Here is a 20,720-nt window from a genome sequence, read left to right as displayed (position 1 = left end):
GCAAGAACTTGGGTCTTGTTACCTTTGGGTGTGTGCAGTGCTTGGTGCTGCCTTTTTCTTTGTTTTACTGGCAGATTAGCTTAAAATCAGAAGAAACTTGAAGAGGGATGTTGCCGGGTGGTTGGTGGAGTGAATCGTGTGGTGGCCTTTCACTGCAAGGGTCATCGTTGGGGAATCCAGGCATGGGGACGAATAAACAGATGCTGCGGGACGTTGCTCTGATCAGTTTGGTCCGCACTGGAATGGGTCACTGCACAATCCTGCCATCTGTAATTGGTCTTCCAAAAAGCAAATTGGAGTGGGATCAAAGTTTGCCCTAACTTGTCAGTGAGAGGGGAGAAGGACAGAATTAGCAAATAAACCACTTACCCAAGCAGTGACTTCATTGTATTAATTCAGTGTCAGTAGTTAAAGTGTGTTTGTAAAAATGTTTGTCTAAAGTCCAGGAATCCCCTTAACCAGACCTCTTTTCTCCATTTGTAAGTTCTGTGTGATTTTTTGGGGTATTGTTTTGCTTACAGCTGGAGTAAAGTGTAAATTCTATTTGACTGAGCATGCCCTTTTTTGTCTTTTTGGTGTTTTCTAGGAAGGCTGCGTGCAACTCCATCCTGGGTTTGGCAAGTGTAGTGGCTGGCCAAAAAGACGATGCAGAGCATGCTAACTGCTGACTGTGCCCGTGTTTAAGAGTGATCCTACAGGTATGCTCTTCGTTACATACTACACTTTTAATCTAAAAGTGTTAGAAGTAGGGATGTTAAAATATATACAAACTCTAGGAGATAAGAATTTCAGAATAGCTTATTTTTACAAAATTTTAATGAGGCTGCAGTGAACTCTCCTAAGAGTGATAGTCTGAGATCCAACGTGCAAGGAAGCGCAGTGCTGATGGAAAAAGTGCTCCGATGTTGTTTCTGTAAATTACAAACAGTGGAGATTCACTCCAAGTAACAAAAAGAACACATCGATCTTTTTTACTTTGGAGTGCACTTTATGTAGGTCCAAAATCTTCAGTCATCTCACTGGGGCAATTTGATTGCTACAGTGTGTGCTATTCACTGCGAATTCAGTAAAAAGCTGCAGAGCGTTTTACCAAGCGAACTGTCGAACTACGCCATGCTGAATGAACAGAATGCAGTTTTGTGCTATAGTGGAAGATGAGGCTATTTGCTAACCAAGTTATTTTGTGTGTGTGGGGTTTTTTTTTTTCCCTTTCTCCTGGATTGACTCCATTGAAACACAAAGTTGGGGTTTGCTGAACAGTTTATTGAGGTAACACTTGGTTGCACAGAAACCAGTCAAGCTGAAACTGCAGTGGGCTTGTCTCCTGGCAGAAGGGATTTCTCTGAAAGTACAGTTCACTTTACATCTAAGTTATGATTATCTTGCTGTCTCCCTTTCATTATGCCATTGTTCTTGGAAGCCAGAGATTTTCTAAGTTATAAGAAAAGGATGTTGCCAAGGGTGTGGGTGGAGAAAAGTGTTGACATGATTTCAATGGAGCTAGATTCCAGCTTTATAACAGGGGGATAATGAACCATACAAAGAATAGGCTTTCCTAGTCTGCCCCTAAAATAAGTTCAGTTATGAATTTAATGTTGTAAATGGCTATTTAATGTTTTCTTTTGAAACAATTGCTTCATATAATTTTTTTAAAAGGCACTTTCCTGTGTGGAGGGTAAAAACGGTCTGTTACTTTTCGCTCTGTCTTCTTGCCATTGTTTCTAATGAGACTCTTCTTAATTTAGTGGAAAATGGGGAATTCAGAAAGCCAATACAGTCTTCAGGGATCAAAAAATCATGCTGCTGCTACAGCTGGTGCCAAGCAGAAGCCTTGCTCTCTGAAAATTCACAGCATTCATGCTAAAGATGAAAAGTCTTGGTCCATGCATGGATGGGGACATACCAGTAGCAGCTCAAACTACAAATCAAGGTCCCTCGCCAGAAGCTGCCTTTCACACTTCAAGAGTAGCCAGCCTTATTCATCTAGACTCGGTGACACCGTGGTGAAGGTCTCTAAAAGCAATGCCCATGCCAAACACAGGACAAACACCTCAGGGGACTACTGCCAAGGAAGTAACGCAGTGTTTTTGCCCGAGAACGGTTTCCACTATATTGGCCTTCAAGCTGGAAGTAATCATGCTGCCTCCCGAGAATGCAATGGACACATTTTGAATTGCTATGGAAAGAATGAGAGTCTTGCATCAACCTCCCCATCAGAGGACAGGAGGAGTCCAAAAGTTCTCATTAAAACACTGGGGAAGCTGGATGGTTGCTTGAGGGTTGAATTCCACAACAGCAGCAACAGCAAGGTACCGACTGAGGAGTCCAGTGGACCGGTTCAGTTGCTGAGGTATTCGCCTACCTTGGAATCTAAGCCGAACAACCTGCTTGATGTCAGGAGGAACTCCAGCGCAGACTGTTCTTCAAGTCATCGTCTGTCACCTACTGATTCAAGGCTTCAGTCTAGTAAAGGAAGCTCCCTCAGCTCCGAGTCTTCATGGTATGACTCTCTCTGGGGAAATGCTGGGGATATCAATGAGTTGGATGGTCCATATTTGACCAGGAGCACTCCTGATACAAGCATTCATGCCACCTTCCCAGCAAATGACAATAAGAAGTCATTCAACCAAAGTTCATCTCTTTCCTCACTGCGCGATCTCTATAAGGATACAAATTTGGAAAGCATGCCTGCACCTGGAATCAGGCTGTCTGATGAGTATATTGATACTCATGGTAGCCTCAGCAACCGTGTCTCATTTGCCTCAGACATTGATGTTCCTTCCAGGGTGGAGCAGGGAAGTCCTGCACATTATTCCTCCTACACACTCCCATGCAGAAAGTCCAAGCCCCTCAGTGAGGATGCATCCAAGAAGGATACATTAAAAAACCGAATGCGACGCATCAGTGACTGGACGGGAAGTCTCTCGAGGAAGAAGAGGAAGCTACAGGTATGTACAAACCTCAGCCTCAGTGCCTGAAAGCTGGTTTGCAGATTCTTCTTATAAATTTAGTGATTGCATCAGGTTTCTCTTTCTCACAGGATAATTACTTGCTAATCTCATTTGGTATTTTTTGGAATTCTGAGAAGTATTGCATCCCCGAAGCTGTCTGAAATGTCAACAGCAAAAAGATACATACATTTGTGTGTGCACATTTTCCCTTCCTATTTTGTCACCTTCTTAGCTAACTCCAATCTCTGCAGCCTAATCTCTCAGTGAATTAAATTTTGAAATCATTGCATTACTTACAAAGTGACTTGGAGTTTTTAAGCCTTCTCTTTATTTGAACTGTGAAAATACAACCTAGTTATCCTATATATGCTATGAATCAGCATGCATTATCTAAAGAGTGTGAAAGGAGCAGTAGAAGAAGGATGTTATAAGTATCTTTGCAGGTATTCCCTATATGTATTTTTGGCTTCGTCACTCACTTTGGTTTCACTGTTGGCCCATCTCGAGCAAGGCGAGCAACTGTAGAGTATCGGCCAGACCTGCTGGTTCTGCCTCCACCTCCCATGAAGGCATTACATGGAGCTCCCTCCTCCTTCCTGTGTGTCAGCTTAGTTCTCCAGATGGAAGAGCTTGAATTGCCATCTGGCTCACTGGGAGATGGTGGTGTGAAGAAGGAGATGGGAGGAGGGCAAGAGGGAGGGAAAGGATGTTTCTTTAGAAGAATTTAAGGCTAATCTCATTAGTAGGCATTTAGGATGCCTGTGGTCAGGAATGAAATTCTCATCTCTAGCTGTAGGTCCCAGAATGAGCTCTTTAAATGCCAGACTGTGCCTGGACTTCTGCACATGAGTTCACAAGCTGAGATGGAGGGCAGAGGATGTTCTTGGTTTTGGTTTGGATTTTTGTTTGTTGGTTTTTTGTTCTTTTTTTTTTTTTTTAATCTTCCTTATTGTTTCTTGTACAGGAACAGTCGCTGTGCTTCTCTAAAATGGAGGATCTACTCCCTTTTAGCAGCATTAGGGTGCTGGCCACTTCAGAAGTGAGAGGAGAGGAAAGGGAACCCCATAACACACACTTTCTGTGCCATGTAGAGGGAACTCTGTCTCCCATGTTGGCAATTCAGACAGGTATCATGCTTAACAGGCGTCTGTCATTGCAATGTAAAACTCTGACGGACCCTTAAGCTCAGAAATGAGGTCAGCGTAAGGTTAGCCAGCACAAATCCTAGGTAAGGGCTACAGAACTGGGAAAATGAAAATGAAAGCTGTTTATTTGGATTACCTCTTTTGTTAGTTGGTGCTCATGTATTTTATCAGATGCTGTCTTTTCACCTTCTTACTCAGCTGTGAAAGAGAAGGCAGAAAAAACAGAGTTGGTCAAGAGCCTCAGTGCCTTGTGCCAGGATTCTTCACCGGTTTCAACATCCATAGCTGTTCTGGATTTTACAGCCAGGCTTTACATAAGATCTCTGCATCCCAGACCTTTGCCATGTATTACTTAGTTACGACATTTTCAGAATGGTATTTGTGGTGCATGATTAGTAGCTGTTTTGAATTCACTGTGCAGTGAACTGACTTCAGACTCAGCGAGGAAATTTGGCTGGTGAGATTGCATCAAGCTTGAATCTGATTCTGGTAGAAGGAAATTGGCCCTCGCTACAAAAATGGTGATTTCTTAGAAAAAGCTGTAGGAAATAGTTAGTCATTGATTTTTATCGGACAAGTATCCAGCGACAGAAAGGATAAGAGGGGTAGCGAATGCTTTGTGACTTTGCTGTCCTCGTGAGGCTTGGGCAGCTCCTTTCTGCCTTGCACGCTTTGAGTAACCTGCCGTCTCTTCTGGGGGTTGCTGTGTTATAGTTCACTAACGATCGTAGTCTCACCAGGTCCTTCGGCTTAAAAATGCAGAAATATCGCGCGCAGTTGTGATCTGGTTAGTCCCTGTCTGTAGGACTGTTCATCACAGAGATTGTAGTCTCCGTGCTTCGCTCTGAACAACGTGTCCCTTCCTCAGTGCGTTACTAATAACTGACTGTGAGTCACTTGGGCTGAGCGTAGGTGAAAGCTGGAATATTTCCCTATCGGTGGGCCCAAGCGCTGGTGCTGGCTGGGTGGGTAGGTCCCTCCGGCTGCTCCAGTGGAAACAAGGCAGCCAAGGCTCCTGCTTCACGGGCGCGCAGGACCAGGAGGCAGAATCTTGGGGTACTGAGGCCAGTCCCCTGCCGCTAGAAAGGCAGTGGAGTTTCATCTCCTTCATGAACAAATTGCAGGTTAAAATCAGGTGGGCTTTTCCCCAGCTTGAAGGCTGCTTCCAAACCCTCTTACTCTGAATCTTGTTAATTTGCAGAGTGAATGTAGTCTGTGGCCAGTTTGTTCTGATACCAGTATTGTCCACTACATTAGTTATCCTTTCCTATTACTTAATCTGTTACAGTTTATTTAAAGGAAGAAATGGTGTCTTTTCTCAGCCTGCATTTGGGGACTATGCAGACTCTCTTTGGTCTCCTGTCTTAAGATAGGAAGTCTGTTTCCTTTTCATGCTGGCACCCTTCCTCTGCACCTGCTTTAAATGATCCATAAACAGATTTGGATATGGGATATTCCAGAAGAGCCCTCAGCCGTGCCCTGTCCAGTGCCTTGGATGTTTCCTTATGTCTGACTTGCTCTGATACTTGATCTGATATATCCTGGAGTTGAGTTTGCCTTTCTAATAATGCTCTCACGTCAAGCCTTACAGTCATTCTGTGCCGTGACCCAGCTTTCATTGTACAAGGGTGTTCTAATGTGTTCCCTCAATGCATCACTGGTACTCTACTGCATAGCATGTCTTCATTTAGTTTAGTCCTTGCTGAAATGGCATTGGGGAGGTGCTGTATCACAAGACACTATGTGTGAGCAGCAAGGTATATGCGATGCATGTGAGATCTGTGGGCAGAATTTAGGCAGACTTGTTGCACAGTCAGCCGCTGCTAAAGTTGGTGGTGTATGCAACTGCATAACAGGGAGAGAATAAGCAAATGCTGTGTAAAATGAAAATCCAGCCACCAGAAACAAGTACTGCAGATGGGTTGTTCAATGAAGTTAATAGCCTCTTCGTGGTAATAATTTCTGAAATTTCCTGACTTGATATGACAGAGCCCTGAAGTGTGGTGTATAGAGAATTTAAAAGAAAAGTACATTGAGACAACGTCCTTATTTGACTTGGAAACTGGTATTAGACTCCACCTTCAGCTTGGATCCTAATGAATTTAGCAGACTCCATTGTTTCCTGCGCTGCTCTTTCCAGCTAATTATTACATGCATCACCCTAATTGTTGTCTTAGTTAGCTGCTTTATCTTTTGCAATATCTATAACTATTCCAGGATGTATCTCGGACATGGAGAAATCTCCTTGAATGCAGCTGGGCAGAAACAGTGATAGTTTTCTATAATCACTAGATGCAACAGGGGAAAAATGAGCAGAAGGTTGGCCAGCAGGAAGACCACCACTAGCAGTGGTCAGAACTTTTCAGCAGTGACCAGATACTGCTACAGTGACAGCCTACCTGACGACCAGCAGAGACTGTGTGACTCTGCCAATTCTGCTCTTTAAGAAAAATAAAATACACGTGATGTTGTGATGGTGAAGTGTATATATTAATTTTGGATCCTATGTCCATTTGCTCTACTCTGGTACTTCCTCATTTCTACCCTTTCTATGTGCATGGAGAAAACACAGGATGTGGTTAGTGGCTGTGCGTGAACAGGTCGTATCCCACCCTTCTCATTAATGCTTGTTGTTCCAGTAGTGGCCCTTCACAGCAGACACCTTCTTATGTATGTGTCTCTTGTTTTTCTTCTTAGCACTTTGGGACTGAAAGAAATACATACTCGTAATAAACTGTATGTTAATGTTTTCTAGAGGACACTAGCAGTTCCTGGAGAATAGTCAAACTATTAAAATACAGGATTTTGGCACATGTGTACAGTGACAGTAATTAAAAAGAGGGTGGAGGAAGCTTCCAGTTTCCCAATGAACTGCAGATGGCCGGCACAGTTGTATGATCCATGTCATACAGTCACTTTGTGGGCATAAACACATTACATGTGTGATTCTCCCCCCTTTCCCCTCCCTTTTCCATATAAAAAGCCGATGTTTAGGGAGTTGCTCTCAGAGAACGCTCGTTAACAGTCTGCAGCAAGAGTTGAGGAAGGTGTTCCATTATCAGCAGAATTAGCTGCTTGTTGCCGGACACAGCCATCTGAAAAGCCAGGCGCAAACTGCAACGTACCATCAGAGAACGTGCGTTCCAGTTCAAGCTGGCTTTTGCCAGGCCGCGACCGGCAGTGTCCTGCTGCTTGGGAAGCGGCTCGTCTGGCGACGCTTGGGAGGGCGTGCGATCCCGCTGCTGCTCTTGGCTGCGCGCTGGAAGCCCCGATGCTATCAAAACATGGCCCAGCTTTTCCGCTGCAGTTTTGAAGAGCATCAAGTAGGAAGCCAAGAAACAAAAAAAGTCGTTGCTTTCAAAGCTGCTGGAGAGAGCAGCTCACAGGAGACCAAGGTTTATTTACTTTATTCGTGTGCAGAAGTCTGTGAGCAAATAAATGCTTTTAGAGAGGCAGTCTAAACTTGAAAGTATAATAGCTTTATTATTGCTGAGGGTAATAGCGTCACTTCTTGAATCGTTTATAGCCATCTCTTCTTTCTTTTTCCCTCGCACATTTACTGCAGAAGGCAGCAGGCTTTCTGTGGTGTACGTTCTTAAATCTTGGTTGCTTTTAAGTAGCATCAGCAACGCTTGAGTTGGGAAGACTATAAATGGCTTCTTACGACGGATGGTGTAGTTCTCGCCAGTGAAGTTAGTCCAAGGAGCTCCGAAAATCCCTGTCTATCACTGGAGCCTGGGAGAGTTGGAGGCATTCAGCACATTACTGGGAAAGGCTTGAGAAAGAAAAGGCCCAATCTGCTGACAAGGCCCCACGTCAACAAGCAGTGGCAAGAAATGGGCCTATGTTAGCATCTGTGTCACAAGGCAAAGTTGAAGTCATACCACCAGGCCTGAGTATTTCAAATAAAATTGGCCAGCCCTCGTAATACAAGGGATGAAAGTGCACAGTGCAGTTAGGAGAAAGGCCCGTCGGCGCTTGGTGAGATAAAGTCCCCAGGGGGTTTCCAGCAAGTCAGAAAATACACACCTCTGCAGTCTGGAGACTGGATTCGTGCCAGTCAGCAAGCGTGTCTTTCTTTTTTTAAATCACATCTTCTGTTGGATTAGATTTTTGTGAACTGGTCAATACTAACAAGCTCAAAATATTCTCAACTTTTGACCTTTTTTGTGTTGGTTAAGCACTGTTTGTATGACAAATAGCAAGCGGAGGCAAAATCAGCCTAGCTGCGCTGAAGTTAAATATAGCTGCCTCACACAAATGGAGCATCACCAAAGTACTGAAAACCCTGTAATATTAAGGAAACTTGTTGTGACACCATGGCCGCTTGTACTCAAACAGGCGTGTGAGTGGTGGTGCCTGGGTTTCAGCCGAAGAATGTGGTTGTCTCCTGGAGTCCATCAGGTTTCAGCCAGTAGAAGCTCCAGTAGTTACTGGTAAATTTGGAGATTACTCAGAAGTTTCTGAGTTACCAAAGCTCACAGACTTTAGTGGTTAGGGTTTAATGGGGTTCTGCTGAGAAAACCCTGAGTGGTGGCACTGACGGTGTCAGTGGCTGCCAAGGCAAAGCCTGTGATGTAATGGTGAAAAGACGTGGCCCTTGATGAAGGAACTGGCCATGGCTAAACATGAAACAAATTTAAATGACAAATGAGGAGTGTCTTTTCATCGTAGCTCTGGTGACTGATTGCTGGTAATTTCCTTTTTCTTGCACAGGAGCCAAAGTGTAAAGATGGGAGCGAATACTTTGACAGCAGAATGGACAACTTCACCACAGACACGCTGGCACCGTCACAGTTCTCCGCTTTGCTGTGGTCACCTGGCTCCAGCCATGTCCTGTCCCAGAGAAGTGAGTCCACCAACGCAGTCAGCAGCGATGCCCTGAGGCAGAACATTTATGAAAACTTCATGCGGGAGCTGGAGATGAGCAGGACGAACCTGGAGAACACCGAGACCTCGTCGGAAACAGAGGACTCCAGCGGCGAGTCCCTCAGCTCCTTGGAGCAGCTGGATTTATTGTATGAGAAAGAGCAAGGAGTGGTGCGTAAGGCAGGGTGGCTGTTCTTCAAACCCCTGGTGACCCTGCAGAAGGAGAAGAAGCTGGAGCTGGTCACACGGCGGAAGTGGAAGCAGTACTGGGTCACACTCAAAGGTAAACCACCACGTTCTCCTTTGTTTTGGCAGCAGCAGTTGTTTCCATTGTGTCTCAGCACCTTTTCATGCATGCCCGTCTCTGTTAGCAGATTTAGGGGATCAGAAATTCATGCCTAACTTTACACAGCCAACCCATGTGCTTAAGTGGCACATGTGCCCAAGGAGCCCACTGAATTCAGGTGGTGCTCATGTGTTCGGTATTGCCTGTGCAGCCTTGCATTTCAGACCGTAGCGGGGATTGTTTCGTCTGACTTCCCGGTTTCTGTAGTCAGGGCAAACTGGGAGTTTAGAAGATGCTTTTGGATGTTTTGAGGTCAAACACCAAATTGAACCAAAACTGAGAAAAATACAGAAGTTACACCTCTGTGTCAGGGAATTAAAAATTCAAGGATCAGCAGAAGTCCCCAGCGCCCAATTCCTTGTCACAGGCATGCAGTTTCTTGGGCCCTGCTGTGAGGTTTATTGAAAGTTGGGGTAAGTTAATGTAAAAATGTTCATTTCCAGTGCTTCAGGTGGCAACATAACGAAGAGGTGAACTCGCCGTGCTAGAGCATTTACACAGAAAAGTGTGCAATTCAGGGCAGAGGAGGGGGAAGCAGCAGCAGGGGAAGCCCCGTGGCACCCAAGGCTCAGCTGCCATGGACCACTGCCAGGGCTGACCAGTCTCCCCTGTTTCCCCGGGTGGTCTTTCATCTTGCCCACTCCCTGCAGTACCAACCCCTTCTGGTTTCCAGCATGCCCACCTTCCCATCTCCCCGGCCGCTCCTGCTGTGAAACAGCCCCGTGGGAAGGCAATCCCCGTAAAAAGGGCTGCCGCTTGTGGGCTGCGGTGCGATTGCACCTTGGTGGCTCAGCGTAATGGAGCAGGTAGGTGTGCCGCAAGAAGCGTACAGGCGTCAGGAAGCGTGAGAAGGAAAATAACATCTATTGTGGGGAGGAAGGGGAATTTAATGGGTGAGTTCATAGGCTTTTACTTTTTTTTTTTTTTTTTTGAATTGCATCCAAAGGATTTGCCTTTCAGTAAATATAATGCTAAGTTAATGAGTAAGGAAATGATCAAACTTAATAATTTCCTAGCATATCTGGGACTGGAGGAGAGAAAATAACAACTTTCCCACAGATTGCCCTTTTCAAAATTCTGCATGGGTGTAGACCTGAAGAAAAATGAATGGCAAACAGCAAGTGCTGTGAGTGGTGTCCTTGATAGCGCTGATGTAAAAGAAGCAAACTCGCAAGAATGTAGCAATTCTGCCTAATAATTCTGAGACCTGTTATCAAGGGATCAAAATGTAGTCAGTCTTAACAGTTTAAATCGGATATTCTGATCATCAGATAGCATGATTCATGCTTACAGTCAGTGTATACAAAAGGAAAAACAATATCTGAATGCCACCGTCTTATTGTATGTGTTTGCATTATGGAGTATGAATATGAGTTTGATGTGCCTCTTCTAAAATTCAAGTAGTTCCTAAACAATCCCATCAAAACTCTAAAACAAGTACATTATATACTAGTAGTTCTTGCATTTCTGGGATAATGAAACCCTGGAAAGGAACTTAGGTGCTTTGTGTTTCGTTCTTTGCTATAAAATATGCTTATTGGCGACCTTGAACAAGTCACGTCCCTTCTTGATACCTGAATTTCCCCAACTATAAAAAAGGAGTAATAAAATTCTTTGTAAAAAACTTTATTAACTTCTAACATTATGAGAAGTATTAGATACAATGCTTTTTACTTCAGATGGGTGATACGGCTGCATTCATGGTGCAGAATCTCTTCAGCTTTGTTAGTTGTTTTAAATATACATTCCTTATTTCCTTGATCTCGTACCTTTATTGTGCTGTGGAGACTTTTGATGCCAAAATAAACTTGCCTGTCTGGATATCAAGGCGTAGTTCTGTTTTCATAATATGATACATCAAGATCAAGGCGCTTGCTTTGGTTCTCCTTATACAGGGTTTTGAATAAATCTGTTTTTAATTTGTTCTTGAAGTTTAAATAGCCATGATATTTTAAAATATGACTTAAAATAGACACATATGCAAATGGAGAACAGCATGTTTCTTTGCACTCTGTTGAGATGTGTTTAATTACAAATATGCAGAAGGCTTATAACCATCTGGTTACCTACCAGACTTCAAAGTATACATGTCCTGAGGCCTCTGCTCTACTTTCAGGGCCACCAAGACCTGAGCTTGAATAGTAACCCTTTAACAAGAGGAACTCTCTTTTCCATCTGTCCTGTCTAATTAGTTTATTTTAATGAGGGAAATTGCTTTCCCATTGCCCTTCCCCTTCAGTTCAAGTTTTGATTAAAATACTTGGATGATAATCAGTCCCAGTGGGTCGGTCAGAGTTTATGAAATTAGCTGCTTCCAGGGATCACTTGGCCTGACCCAAAGATATACCTGGGGTGCCGTACACCTAAACACACACACATGCCCTTCATATTTTTTTATTTATGTACATATAAACTGTCAGGATAAAAAACCGATTCATCTTTAGTTACGTTTTTGGGTAACACATAGGGGAAATATAGGAGTCTAAAATAGATCTTAATTTGCACTTTCTTAAAATGCAGAAGTGGAATTGGTTATGCAGCCCTGCTGCTGCTGCTGAATACAAGAGGGGACTTGGTTTTCTTGGTTTAGTGTGCCCTGTTACATTGAAATGGTGACAGAAGTGCCATGCCTGATATGCAGAGTGGAACAAACCATGTTCTCCTTTTCCAGCTGCAGAGACCTCTAAGTGTTTCTGTGTCATAAAGAAGATCAAGTGACAGCTGCTAAGAGGAAAGGATAGGACCAACTCTCTAGGATTTGCTCTTACCCTAAATATTCTGCCAGAGACTCTGGACAGTAATAGGAGAAGGTGCACTTAAGTTGTATAGAGGCATTTCTATTTATTGTATTCCTTCCTTTGAAAACTTTTTGGTCATCAGATGATTTGGTCAGTAACCTCTGATATATGTTTCCCTTTTTCTTGTAATGGTTGTACATTCACTGGCACCGGAGAATGTGATGAAATCCATCTGATGGATCTCATTTTTAATATACTTTAAATTTCGGCTGTATGAGGACCAGTGTATTCCACCACTATTCACAGCAAATGTGCCCCATAATCTCTAATAGGCCCATTCTTCACCTTTACCAGACAGAAGAATCCAAAAAACCTCGATTTTGCTTCTGTTTTCAGATTTGACCTTTGCGGAAGCTCCCCTCAAATTTAGATGACTTTGGATGATGTGTCTGGAATTTTCAATACAGCATTAAGTGTAAATGTTAGAGAAGTACTAAATAAGGTTGAACTCTGGTTTTATCCAACTATTTTAAAAGCATCCACAAAGAAAACATTGCTATTTTGCAGGTTTTGCAACATTCCCTTGATACATACTTCCGATGTACAGACTGTGTCACACAGATTAACACCAACAGCTTAAAAATCAGCAAGTCAACCCAAAATCTCCGTTTTGGTTCTGCCTTGTGTTGTGGTGCCTCTTTGATTTGAAGGAGAAACAACAAAAAAATGGACTAGAAAGATAACAATGCCTTAGCAAACTTAATCCTTATATTGGCCGAGTTTCAAGCCCTCTACTGAATATGTATAGGGGTTACAACTAATATATTCATGGATTACTAGGCCCTAAAGGACCACTGTGATCATTTAGTCTAATTCACCATGTAATGCAGCCATAGGTCTTCTCTAAATTAATTCCTGAATTAATTTGAGCATATCTTTTGGAGAAGGCTCATCTTGCTGCAGAATCTACCACCAGCCCCAGGTTCTTCTAAGTGCTTATGTTATTCCCAGTTTTCAAAATGTATTTCTAGTGTCTGGTCTTAGTTCTTCCAGGTTAAACATCTGGCCATAGTATAGTATTAATTTATCTTTCAAATAAAAAAAAAACAAACCCACCACCTAACTTGTTATTATTAAACTGACATTTCCCAGGGGTGAAAGTGAGATTTATTTACTTATTTTCTCTTGATGCACAATTAGCCTAAGAAATTCTTGAGAAAGACAGGACAGTTTTTAACTAGATTACTTTAATAATGCAGTTCAGTCTGTGACTGCTTGGACATTCAAACTGGTGCCTCTCAGAGGACAACGAATTGCAACGTGGGGCAGGAGTGAAAGGCTGGGGGGAATGGAGGAGACAGGCCCTTCTTGAGCCAGCTTCACTGACAAAGGCAACATGGCAATGTAGTTGTACTGCTGGGGACTGGGATCAAGTCTCTTCTGCTGTCCTACAGAAGTAATTCATGTTGTTACACTCAGGATTGTCATCATCAAGGGTGAAGTTTGTTTTCTGGGTGCAAGTCTTGTACCTTACATGTTATTGAACATGCTCAGACTCAACCTCTTTAAACCATTTTAAATTATTCAGACCGTGTTCATTGTCTAAGTCCACAATTTGCAGGTAGATTCAAGGAAGTCCAGTTTAAATTCGAGAAGTTTCTTTACTAAGCATGTTGTTTGAAGACAAAAGTTTCTGCAAATCATTTCAACAAACAAAAAGATTTCTTAGATGGCTGTTATGAGAGAGTTCATTCAATTTAATACAGAAACACAAAAGCCGATTTAACTAAGCAGGAATTAATCTTTTCTACATGCTTTAACATTTTAATAGGCTCAGTTTATTCGTAGAATTGTGGAATGACTTGGGTCAGAAGGGATCTTTAAAGATCATCTAGTCCAACCGCCCAGGTTGCTCAAACCCCATCCTACCTGACCTTGAACACTCCTATATTGAAGTATCTTGTTCTTTTTAGTTTCTTCAGTCCATGGGGTATTTGTTTGTGTCCCTATTAGATGTCTGTTCCAACTTTTTATTGGCAAATTAATCACTAACTTTGCTTGTTTTCCAGTTTAGAGGATCTTCCTTTTTTCTCTATTTCAAAAGAGGGACAGAACTGATGTTCCCTGTCATTGAAGGGTATCTTAATCACAAAAGCATTAACATAAGAGAACTCAAATGTGGGATCCAGAACTTACTTTCTCCTTATGTTTTTTGTCCCTCTGAACTGCAAAGGTTGTACTCTGCTGTTTTATGAGACCTATGGAAGGAACTCGATGGAGCAGAGCAGCTTGCCTCGATACGCCCTCTTTGCAGAAGACAGTATAGTACAGTCAGTTCCAGAACATCCCAAGAAAGAAAATGTGTTCTGTCTCAGCAATTCTTTTGGAGATGTCTACCTATTTCAGGTAACAGTATGCATACTTTGTGGTTGTTTCCATTTTAGCATGTGTTTGCGAGTATGCACATGCATGTATGTGATTGTATATACACATACGTACACTCACATCGTTCCTGTGCCTTTGACTTAAAAATAATAGTATAGTTGCACTCTTACACTATACTATTATAATATTGATTTAAGTGTGTGGTAAGGCTTCAGGTATGTAATATCACATCATTTGTCTCAGTTAATTATGGTTCAGAAATAAAAAGAACAGATCACAAATCTGCAATACGCTTTTGGTACCTAGTGGTTACAAGCTTCTACAAAATCAGATTTATTATCAATTTTTTTCCACGTCTATTAGCATTCCACCCTTACAGAGTGATGGGCTCAACCCTGAATCTAGTGGCCTCAAAGAGAGTTTGCTTCAGCAAGATGTTCAAAAAAGGTGGCTAAAAATAATTTGAAGGTCTAAGGCTTTTTAACTGCACCACTGGAAATGTTAATAAAGAACAGTGTTATGTGTAACTGCCTGCATAGGTGATTAATAGGTGCACTTGTAAATATCTCTAGAGACACTTTGTGCAGATGTGTTCTCTTTACCTTGCTGTCCTCTCTCCACTAACTTGGCATTTTTTAAGTACGCAAGTACCTCTTTTCAGACCTTACATCTAAAATTATCCCTGTTGCTGTGTTACCTGCAGAAGAGGAGCTTTCTCTTTGAAACCTGTTGGTTTTTACCTTAATTAATTGGAGGGATGAAAGATGTAAGTCACATCTTTCCCACAGCTTGTGGGAGGCTCTGTTGTGCTCCTAGAGCCCTCAGACCTTGCAGGACTAAGGAGCAGAAGCTGAAGGTTGGAGTCAAGTCATGACAGTGCGGAAATGCTCATGGTTCCTGTACTCGCACAGTTTTAAAGGTAAAACCTTATTTCAGTGGTTTTAAGATAAAGTGCCTAAGAACTCAGTGAACCCATCAAGCACTTCATGTCCTAGAGCTGCTGATTTTTTAATTTTTTTTTTCTCTTGTCTGCTCATAATGTTGCACCTTTGTTTTTTTGTTTTTTTTTTGTTTTTTTTTGTTTTGACAGGCAACAAGCCAGACGGATCTGGAAAACTGGGTTACTGCCATACATTCAGCCTGTGCTTCCCTCTTTGCAAAGAAGCTTGGGAAAGAGGACACTGTTAGGCTACTGAAAAATCAAACCAAGAATCTCTTTCAGAAGATTGACATGGATAGCAAGATGAAAAAGATGGCAGAGTTGCAGCTCTCAATTGTTAGCGATCCAAAAAACAGGAAGGCTATAGAGAATCAGGTACTTGAAGCAATATTTTTTATAGGAGCATATTTATCATTATTTCTTGCATTGGGCTCTGACTGTCAGTGCTTTCTAGGCCTGAGGGTAATTGTCTTGGGGATAGCGGGCATGGTAGTTGTAATTATTGCCAGGTTTCTACAGCAGTCGAGAGCAGCACAGGAGGTAGGCTTCTCAAAGCTGAGGATCAGACTGATCTGTTTTATGAATACAAAGCTATTTCTCTTCTCTTCTGGAAAAATGCAATTAATTTTTGCTGTTTTATGATATACTTAGCTGTTAATAAAATCTAGCTGTTATATAGCATACCACAGAATATACAATATGTTCTGTGAATAATTATTGAATTGAAGTAGAGATTTAAGAATAGATGCTTAGCAATACTGTTCTGCACCTCAAGATAGGACGTGAAGAATACTTTATCCAAATAAAATTGGAGGAAGGCCTGCAGCAGACAAAACCATGTGCTTCAGTTGAAATTTAGCCATGACTAGAAGGCCAAGATCCACTAGGCTTCGTAAAAAGCCTTGTAGGAGTCTAAATGAGAACAAGAAGTCAAGATCGGAGTTTTCCATTCACCACTAAGATCTGTTTCTACAACAAAACCCGAAACAACCACCCCAAAATTTAGTGTTCATGTGTATGTACCTTGGGATTTTAGCCAAGCCATGCCTAATACAAAAGGTCAGAACAGATTCATGAGCAGCTAGAACTTGTTCCTCACTGAAAATGGTCACCTTATTGTCTGTATGGTGGTGCATAGATATCAAGCCTTACTCTGCTCTCACTTCTAGCTTGTGAACCAGGAATCAGTCCAGTGATACCTTGTGGAAGCATCTTGAGGTGTTGACGTCTTGCTCATGTCCCCAGTTTTGCATGCAGCAACTGGCAAAAGATGCTTTAATTAGACATGCTCAGCATTTGGGCAAAGACCTCACTATCTAGGGCCTCTGGTGTACTAAACTTGTCTAGTAGTTTAGCCTAATAGGTCTGTGGGCTGAGGTTGCTGTATCTTTTATTTTATTAGGCCATTAACAGAAGACATCTGATAATTTGAATTTGTTGACTGGTATTTGAGAGCCCATCCCTACCTGCCTTTCCAGTCAGAGTAGCTATTACTCTGTCATTACTTCAGGCTGAACGTTATGGCCTCTTGAGTAGCAATCGAAGTTTATTTCCTTTGATCCAATACAGCATAATTATGTTTCTTTGGTTAGTGGAACACTTCTAGTTTCAGGAATTTGATGCTTATAATATTTAAAATTCTTACTATACTGGTTTGAACTCGACAAAGGGCAGACTGACTGGTATTGACTTCATTATTAAGCTCTTGTAGCACACTTCAGTCTGAAGTTGTATGAGCAGAGTTCAAAAAGTATGCAGGTTCATGTAGTGGTTTGTGGTGCAGGTGTTCATAAGCCCTTTGAGTACTCAGATGTTCATAATTTATTTCCAGGTCACTTTATTTCATGGTCCAGAGCCTAGTGAGGTGAATGGAAGAGGAAAAAGATTAAGCATCCTTTTATTGCAGTAGGTTTTGAGACCTATAAGTGTTCTTCTAGGGATGACACTAGAGATGTCTAGTGCTTGTAACACGTGATGCACTGAGGAAAAATCCTGACGTGTATTAACTTAATTTACCACTCTCCCACTAGATACTGATGCTAGTAGTTTATTTAGAGTCATCTGAAGAGTATTAATGATGCTTTCTTAATATCTGCTAATTAGATGTTCTTTCCTTGAACAACTGCCATTATTTTCCAGCTCAGTCCCTGGAAGAAGCTGGCTGCATTCTGCTAGAACTGAAATCCATCACTAGGGCTGCAGAAGATTATTCCTGTTATTCTTTTGTCTATGGTTGTCTCAAAACATTGAATGAGGGCAAACCAGTGAGACAAAGAGTGAGATGGATCATGTGCAAACATCCACTAGTTGGCAAACAAATTTATAATGAGCCTTTTCTCCAGTCTTGATCCCTTTGATCTCTATAAAATCTCTCATTACAATTGCTGAAGGTTTGTTGGCAAAGTCACTTCAGAGAAAAGTCAATAGGTAACTGGGTTTCCTAATCTTTTTATTTGATGTCTCAGAGATTGACTTTTGCAAAGGAAAAAAAAAATCTTGATGTAATTAGTAACCGAGAATTCTTAATATACTTAGTAAGCTAACAATTTTGAAAAAACATTATTCCTGAGGGAAAAGTTTGCATGTATGTAGCTCAGTTGTTTAGTAACTGTGGTTGTTTAGTTGTCTTTTGCCCACTTTGAGTAACAAGAGGAATATAAATTCTGGGTTTGGTTTTGTGTAAATTTGGTGGTGTTTTCAATCATGTGGCAGTTATGATTCCTCCATGCTAAAGTATATTGTATTGCCAATACTGTAGTTTATAAGCATGCCCTACATCCTGTGCTGGAAAAGTTCACTGGTGATATATTTTGGGAAGTCAGCGGAAATAGTGTGATCGACTTCAGAGGGACCATGGTGTTCTTTTATGTAGAAAGATGAGGCACAGTCTTAATTTATTTCCACTGGGGAATTATCTTGGAAACTGTGATTTTTATATCCTTTCGCCTTTTCCTTCCTCTTCTTCAGAAAAGCAACCATCCAAAATCAACTTTCTATTTTCTTTCACATCTGTATTGATTTAAAACCAATACTTCTCGGCTGAAGACTTAGTAAATCACAGGGCTTTACAAGCAAGCAAAACCGTTTCTTGCTTCACAGTTGCCAAAACCTGAAAGACAGTTGCAGTAAGGAAACCTGGACTTCTAAAATTGCTTTAAGTATTTTAACGTACATACACGTTTCTTTTTGGTGTCCAGCAAATGGACTGGAGAAGCCTATCTGTTACTATCTTTTAAGTTTGGTAGATTTGCAGGCTAGCAATTGCTAAAGCTAGTGCTAAACAGAAGTGCAAGCAAAAAATGACAAGGAAAATGTTGGTTTTCTAGATAAATGATTTCTTTAGAGACTTGATGCTATCGACTGGTTGAGAAATGTCTTCAGCCTTGCAGCCTAGATCAGGGATTCTCTCTATCTGAGTTTACTGGTCCAATAATAACAATAATAATAGACTTAACTTTAAGATAAAATGGCAGCCCTTCATATAGCTATTGGTAGCATTGGGCAGTTCAGAAGAGATCAATGAAGCACCTACGAGAGCAGCACACATACAGCAGCCAGTCCCAGTGGGCCACTGGCGGCACGGCTGGAAATCCCAAGTCTGCACATACTACCTACAGCCATGTGCGTTTATATTACTTTATGCAATAAATATGTTGTGGGTGGTGGTATTCCCCCAGGGCGTAACTTCTCCCCTAAACTGAAGAGAATTAGAACGAAAGCTAGCAAGTTTGAAAATCCCCTGGCGAGATAAATTTCAAAGGCCGTCTTTAGAAAAAATTTAGTTTTCCTAGCTACTTAACCTGCTAGAGAAATCACAGTGTTTGCTGTGAATATGGAGCCCTGTCTAACTGCTACTGAAGTTAGTAAAAGGGATTACTGGCATTTATTCGGAGCTCTTTTAACAAAATATTGCACATTAAATCAAAAGTGGGGCTGTCTGTGCCTGTAGAACTGGTTTTAATGGGATGGAAAATCTACTTCACAGTGAGAGCACCACAGCTCTGGGTGTACTTCTTTATGTACTTGGTAGATAAATCTATTCTGTTGCCTCACTTCAGAACAATAATATGAATAATAGTTGCTTGAAAGCATTCTGGATTTTTCTGTTCACATTTTAATATGTTGCTATAATACATGTTTTCCAAACTATTCAGAGGTTTCTGATGTGATTCATATTTTCTGTGCACATGATACTTAACTTACTTATCAGATGGGTTATGAACATAGGTATTTACTTGCAGACACTGAAATGATGAGCCATTGATGAGAAGAACAGGGATATGCTTGGAGAGATTTTTTATGGAAGTTTTCATATGTGTTCTCCAACTAAAAGTAGTTTATCTGCTGCCATGAGGGGATCAGTAAGGTGGTGGTCTGTTTACTCTGGGTAGTCATTAAAACCATTAGTACTTTTCTTAACCTTCCCTGAAGTGGTCTTTGGCTTTTTACACAGAGCATAACTTCATTACTGTTTTTTATTTAAAATGTACCTGATTGTTTCTATTTTCTCTCACGTTTATAGGAATATTATTGGAATATCTTTGGGAATTTTATTCTTCAGGCTCCCTGAAGCCCAAATTTCATGTCTTAATTTTCTATAAAGCATTTGATGAAATACTGTCTGACATTCAGATGAAAACACACAATAACAACACTCAGAGATAATCTTTCCAGGGAACTTCGCTAGCACTTGCCAGTTTTGCCACATACAAATTCAACTTGAATCGCAGTACGCAGTTCCTTTTCTTTTTTCCATACTCTCCTAAACTAAAAAACACTATCTGAACTTCTTAGAACAGATCTTCAGTTTGGGTGGTCTTTGAACTGGTTAGAGCAGAGCTCTGCTTTCTGGGAGGTTCAGTACTATTTTTTTTCAGGTGTCGCTCTTCGGTGGAGAATGGTCCCTCCCTATGTCGTTAGCAAATCCTTCTCTTTAGTAGTGGAATACTGTCACTAAAGAATGAAGTGGGTAGCCAGCCAGGAAAGTTAGGGAAAGGCATCTCCATTCTCCTCACTGCTGCAATTACTGTTTTGCAGATGGGTGAATGTCTATCTTTGTTTCACAAATATTTAGTATAAAATAATGAAAAATGAATAAACCATTACTAAACGTGGAGTTGCATAGCATTATCTCATATGATGAAGCTGGTGGGGGAGCGTGTGCAGAAGGGGCTGGTCTGGTTTTTGGGGAGTGGCAGCTGGATAATAAGATTCTGTGGCTTTCTTAATTACATCCCTAGCCATAGATATACATGTGGTACTGCCAATTTCAATCAGATTATTGACAAGAATGTAAATGGGGTACATGTGAGTGCACTTTTGTGCTATCAGTGATATTGGGAATAA

At 41.5% G+C, this 20,720-nt stretch overlaps 1 protein-coding gene across 1 annotated transcript in view; it reads left to right on the top strand.

Annotated features, from left to right (window-relative positions):
* Window positions 1-584: 584 nt before the first annotated feature.
* The window catches only part of TIAM2 (T-cell lymphoma invasion and metastasis 2), a 90,485-nt gene continuing 70,349 nt past the window's right edge, over window positions 585-20,720 (top strand). The window contains exons 1-5 of the mRNA XM_010285320.1: window positions 585-698; window positions 1,746-2,948; window positions 8,813-9,248; window positions 14,283-14,455; window positions 15,525-15,749. Coding sequence (XP_010283622.1) covers window positions 1,752-2,948; window positions 8,813-9,248; window positions 14,283-14,455; window positions 15,525-15,749 — 2,031 coding nt within the window. The 5' untranslated portion in view covers window positions 585-698; window positions 1,746-1,751. The remainder of the gene's footprint in view (window positions 699-1,745; window positions 2,949-8,812; window positions 9,249-14,282; window positions 14,456-15,524; window positions 15,750-20,720) is intronic.

Source organism: Phaethon lepturus, unplaced genomic scaffold (genome assembly GCF_000687285.1).
Source record: "Phaethon lepturus isolate BGI_N335 unplaced genomic scaffold, ASM68728v1 scaffold4944, whole genome shotgun sequence".
Classification (NCBI taxonomy): Eukaryota; Metazoa; Chordata; class Aves; order Phaethontiformes; family Phaethontidae; genus Phaethon; species Phaethon lepturus.
Note: the sequence above shows the minus strand (reverse complement) of the source record. Positions and strands in the feature narration are given on the sequence as shown.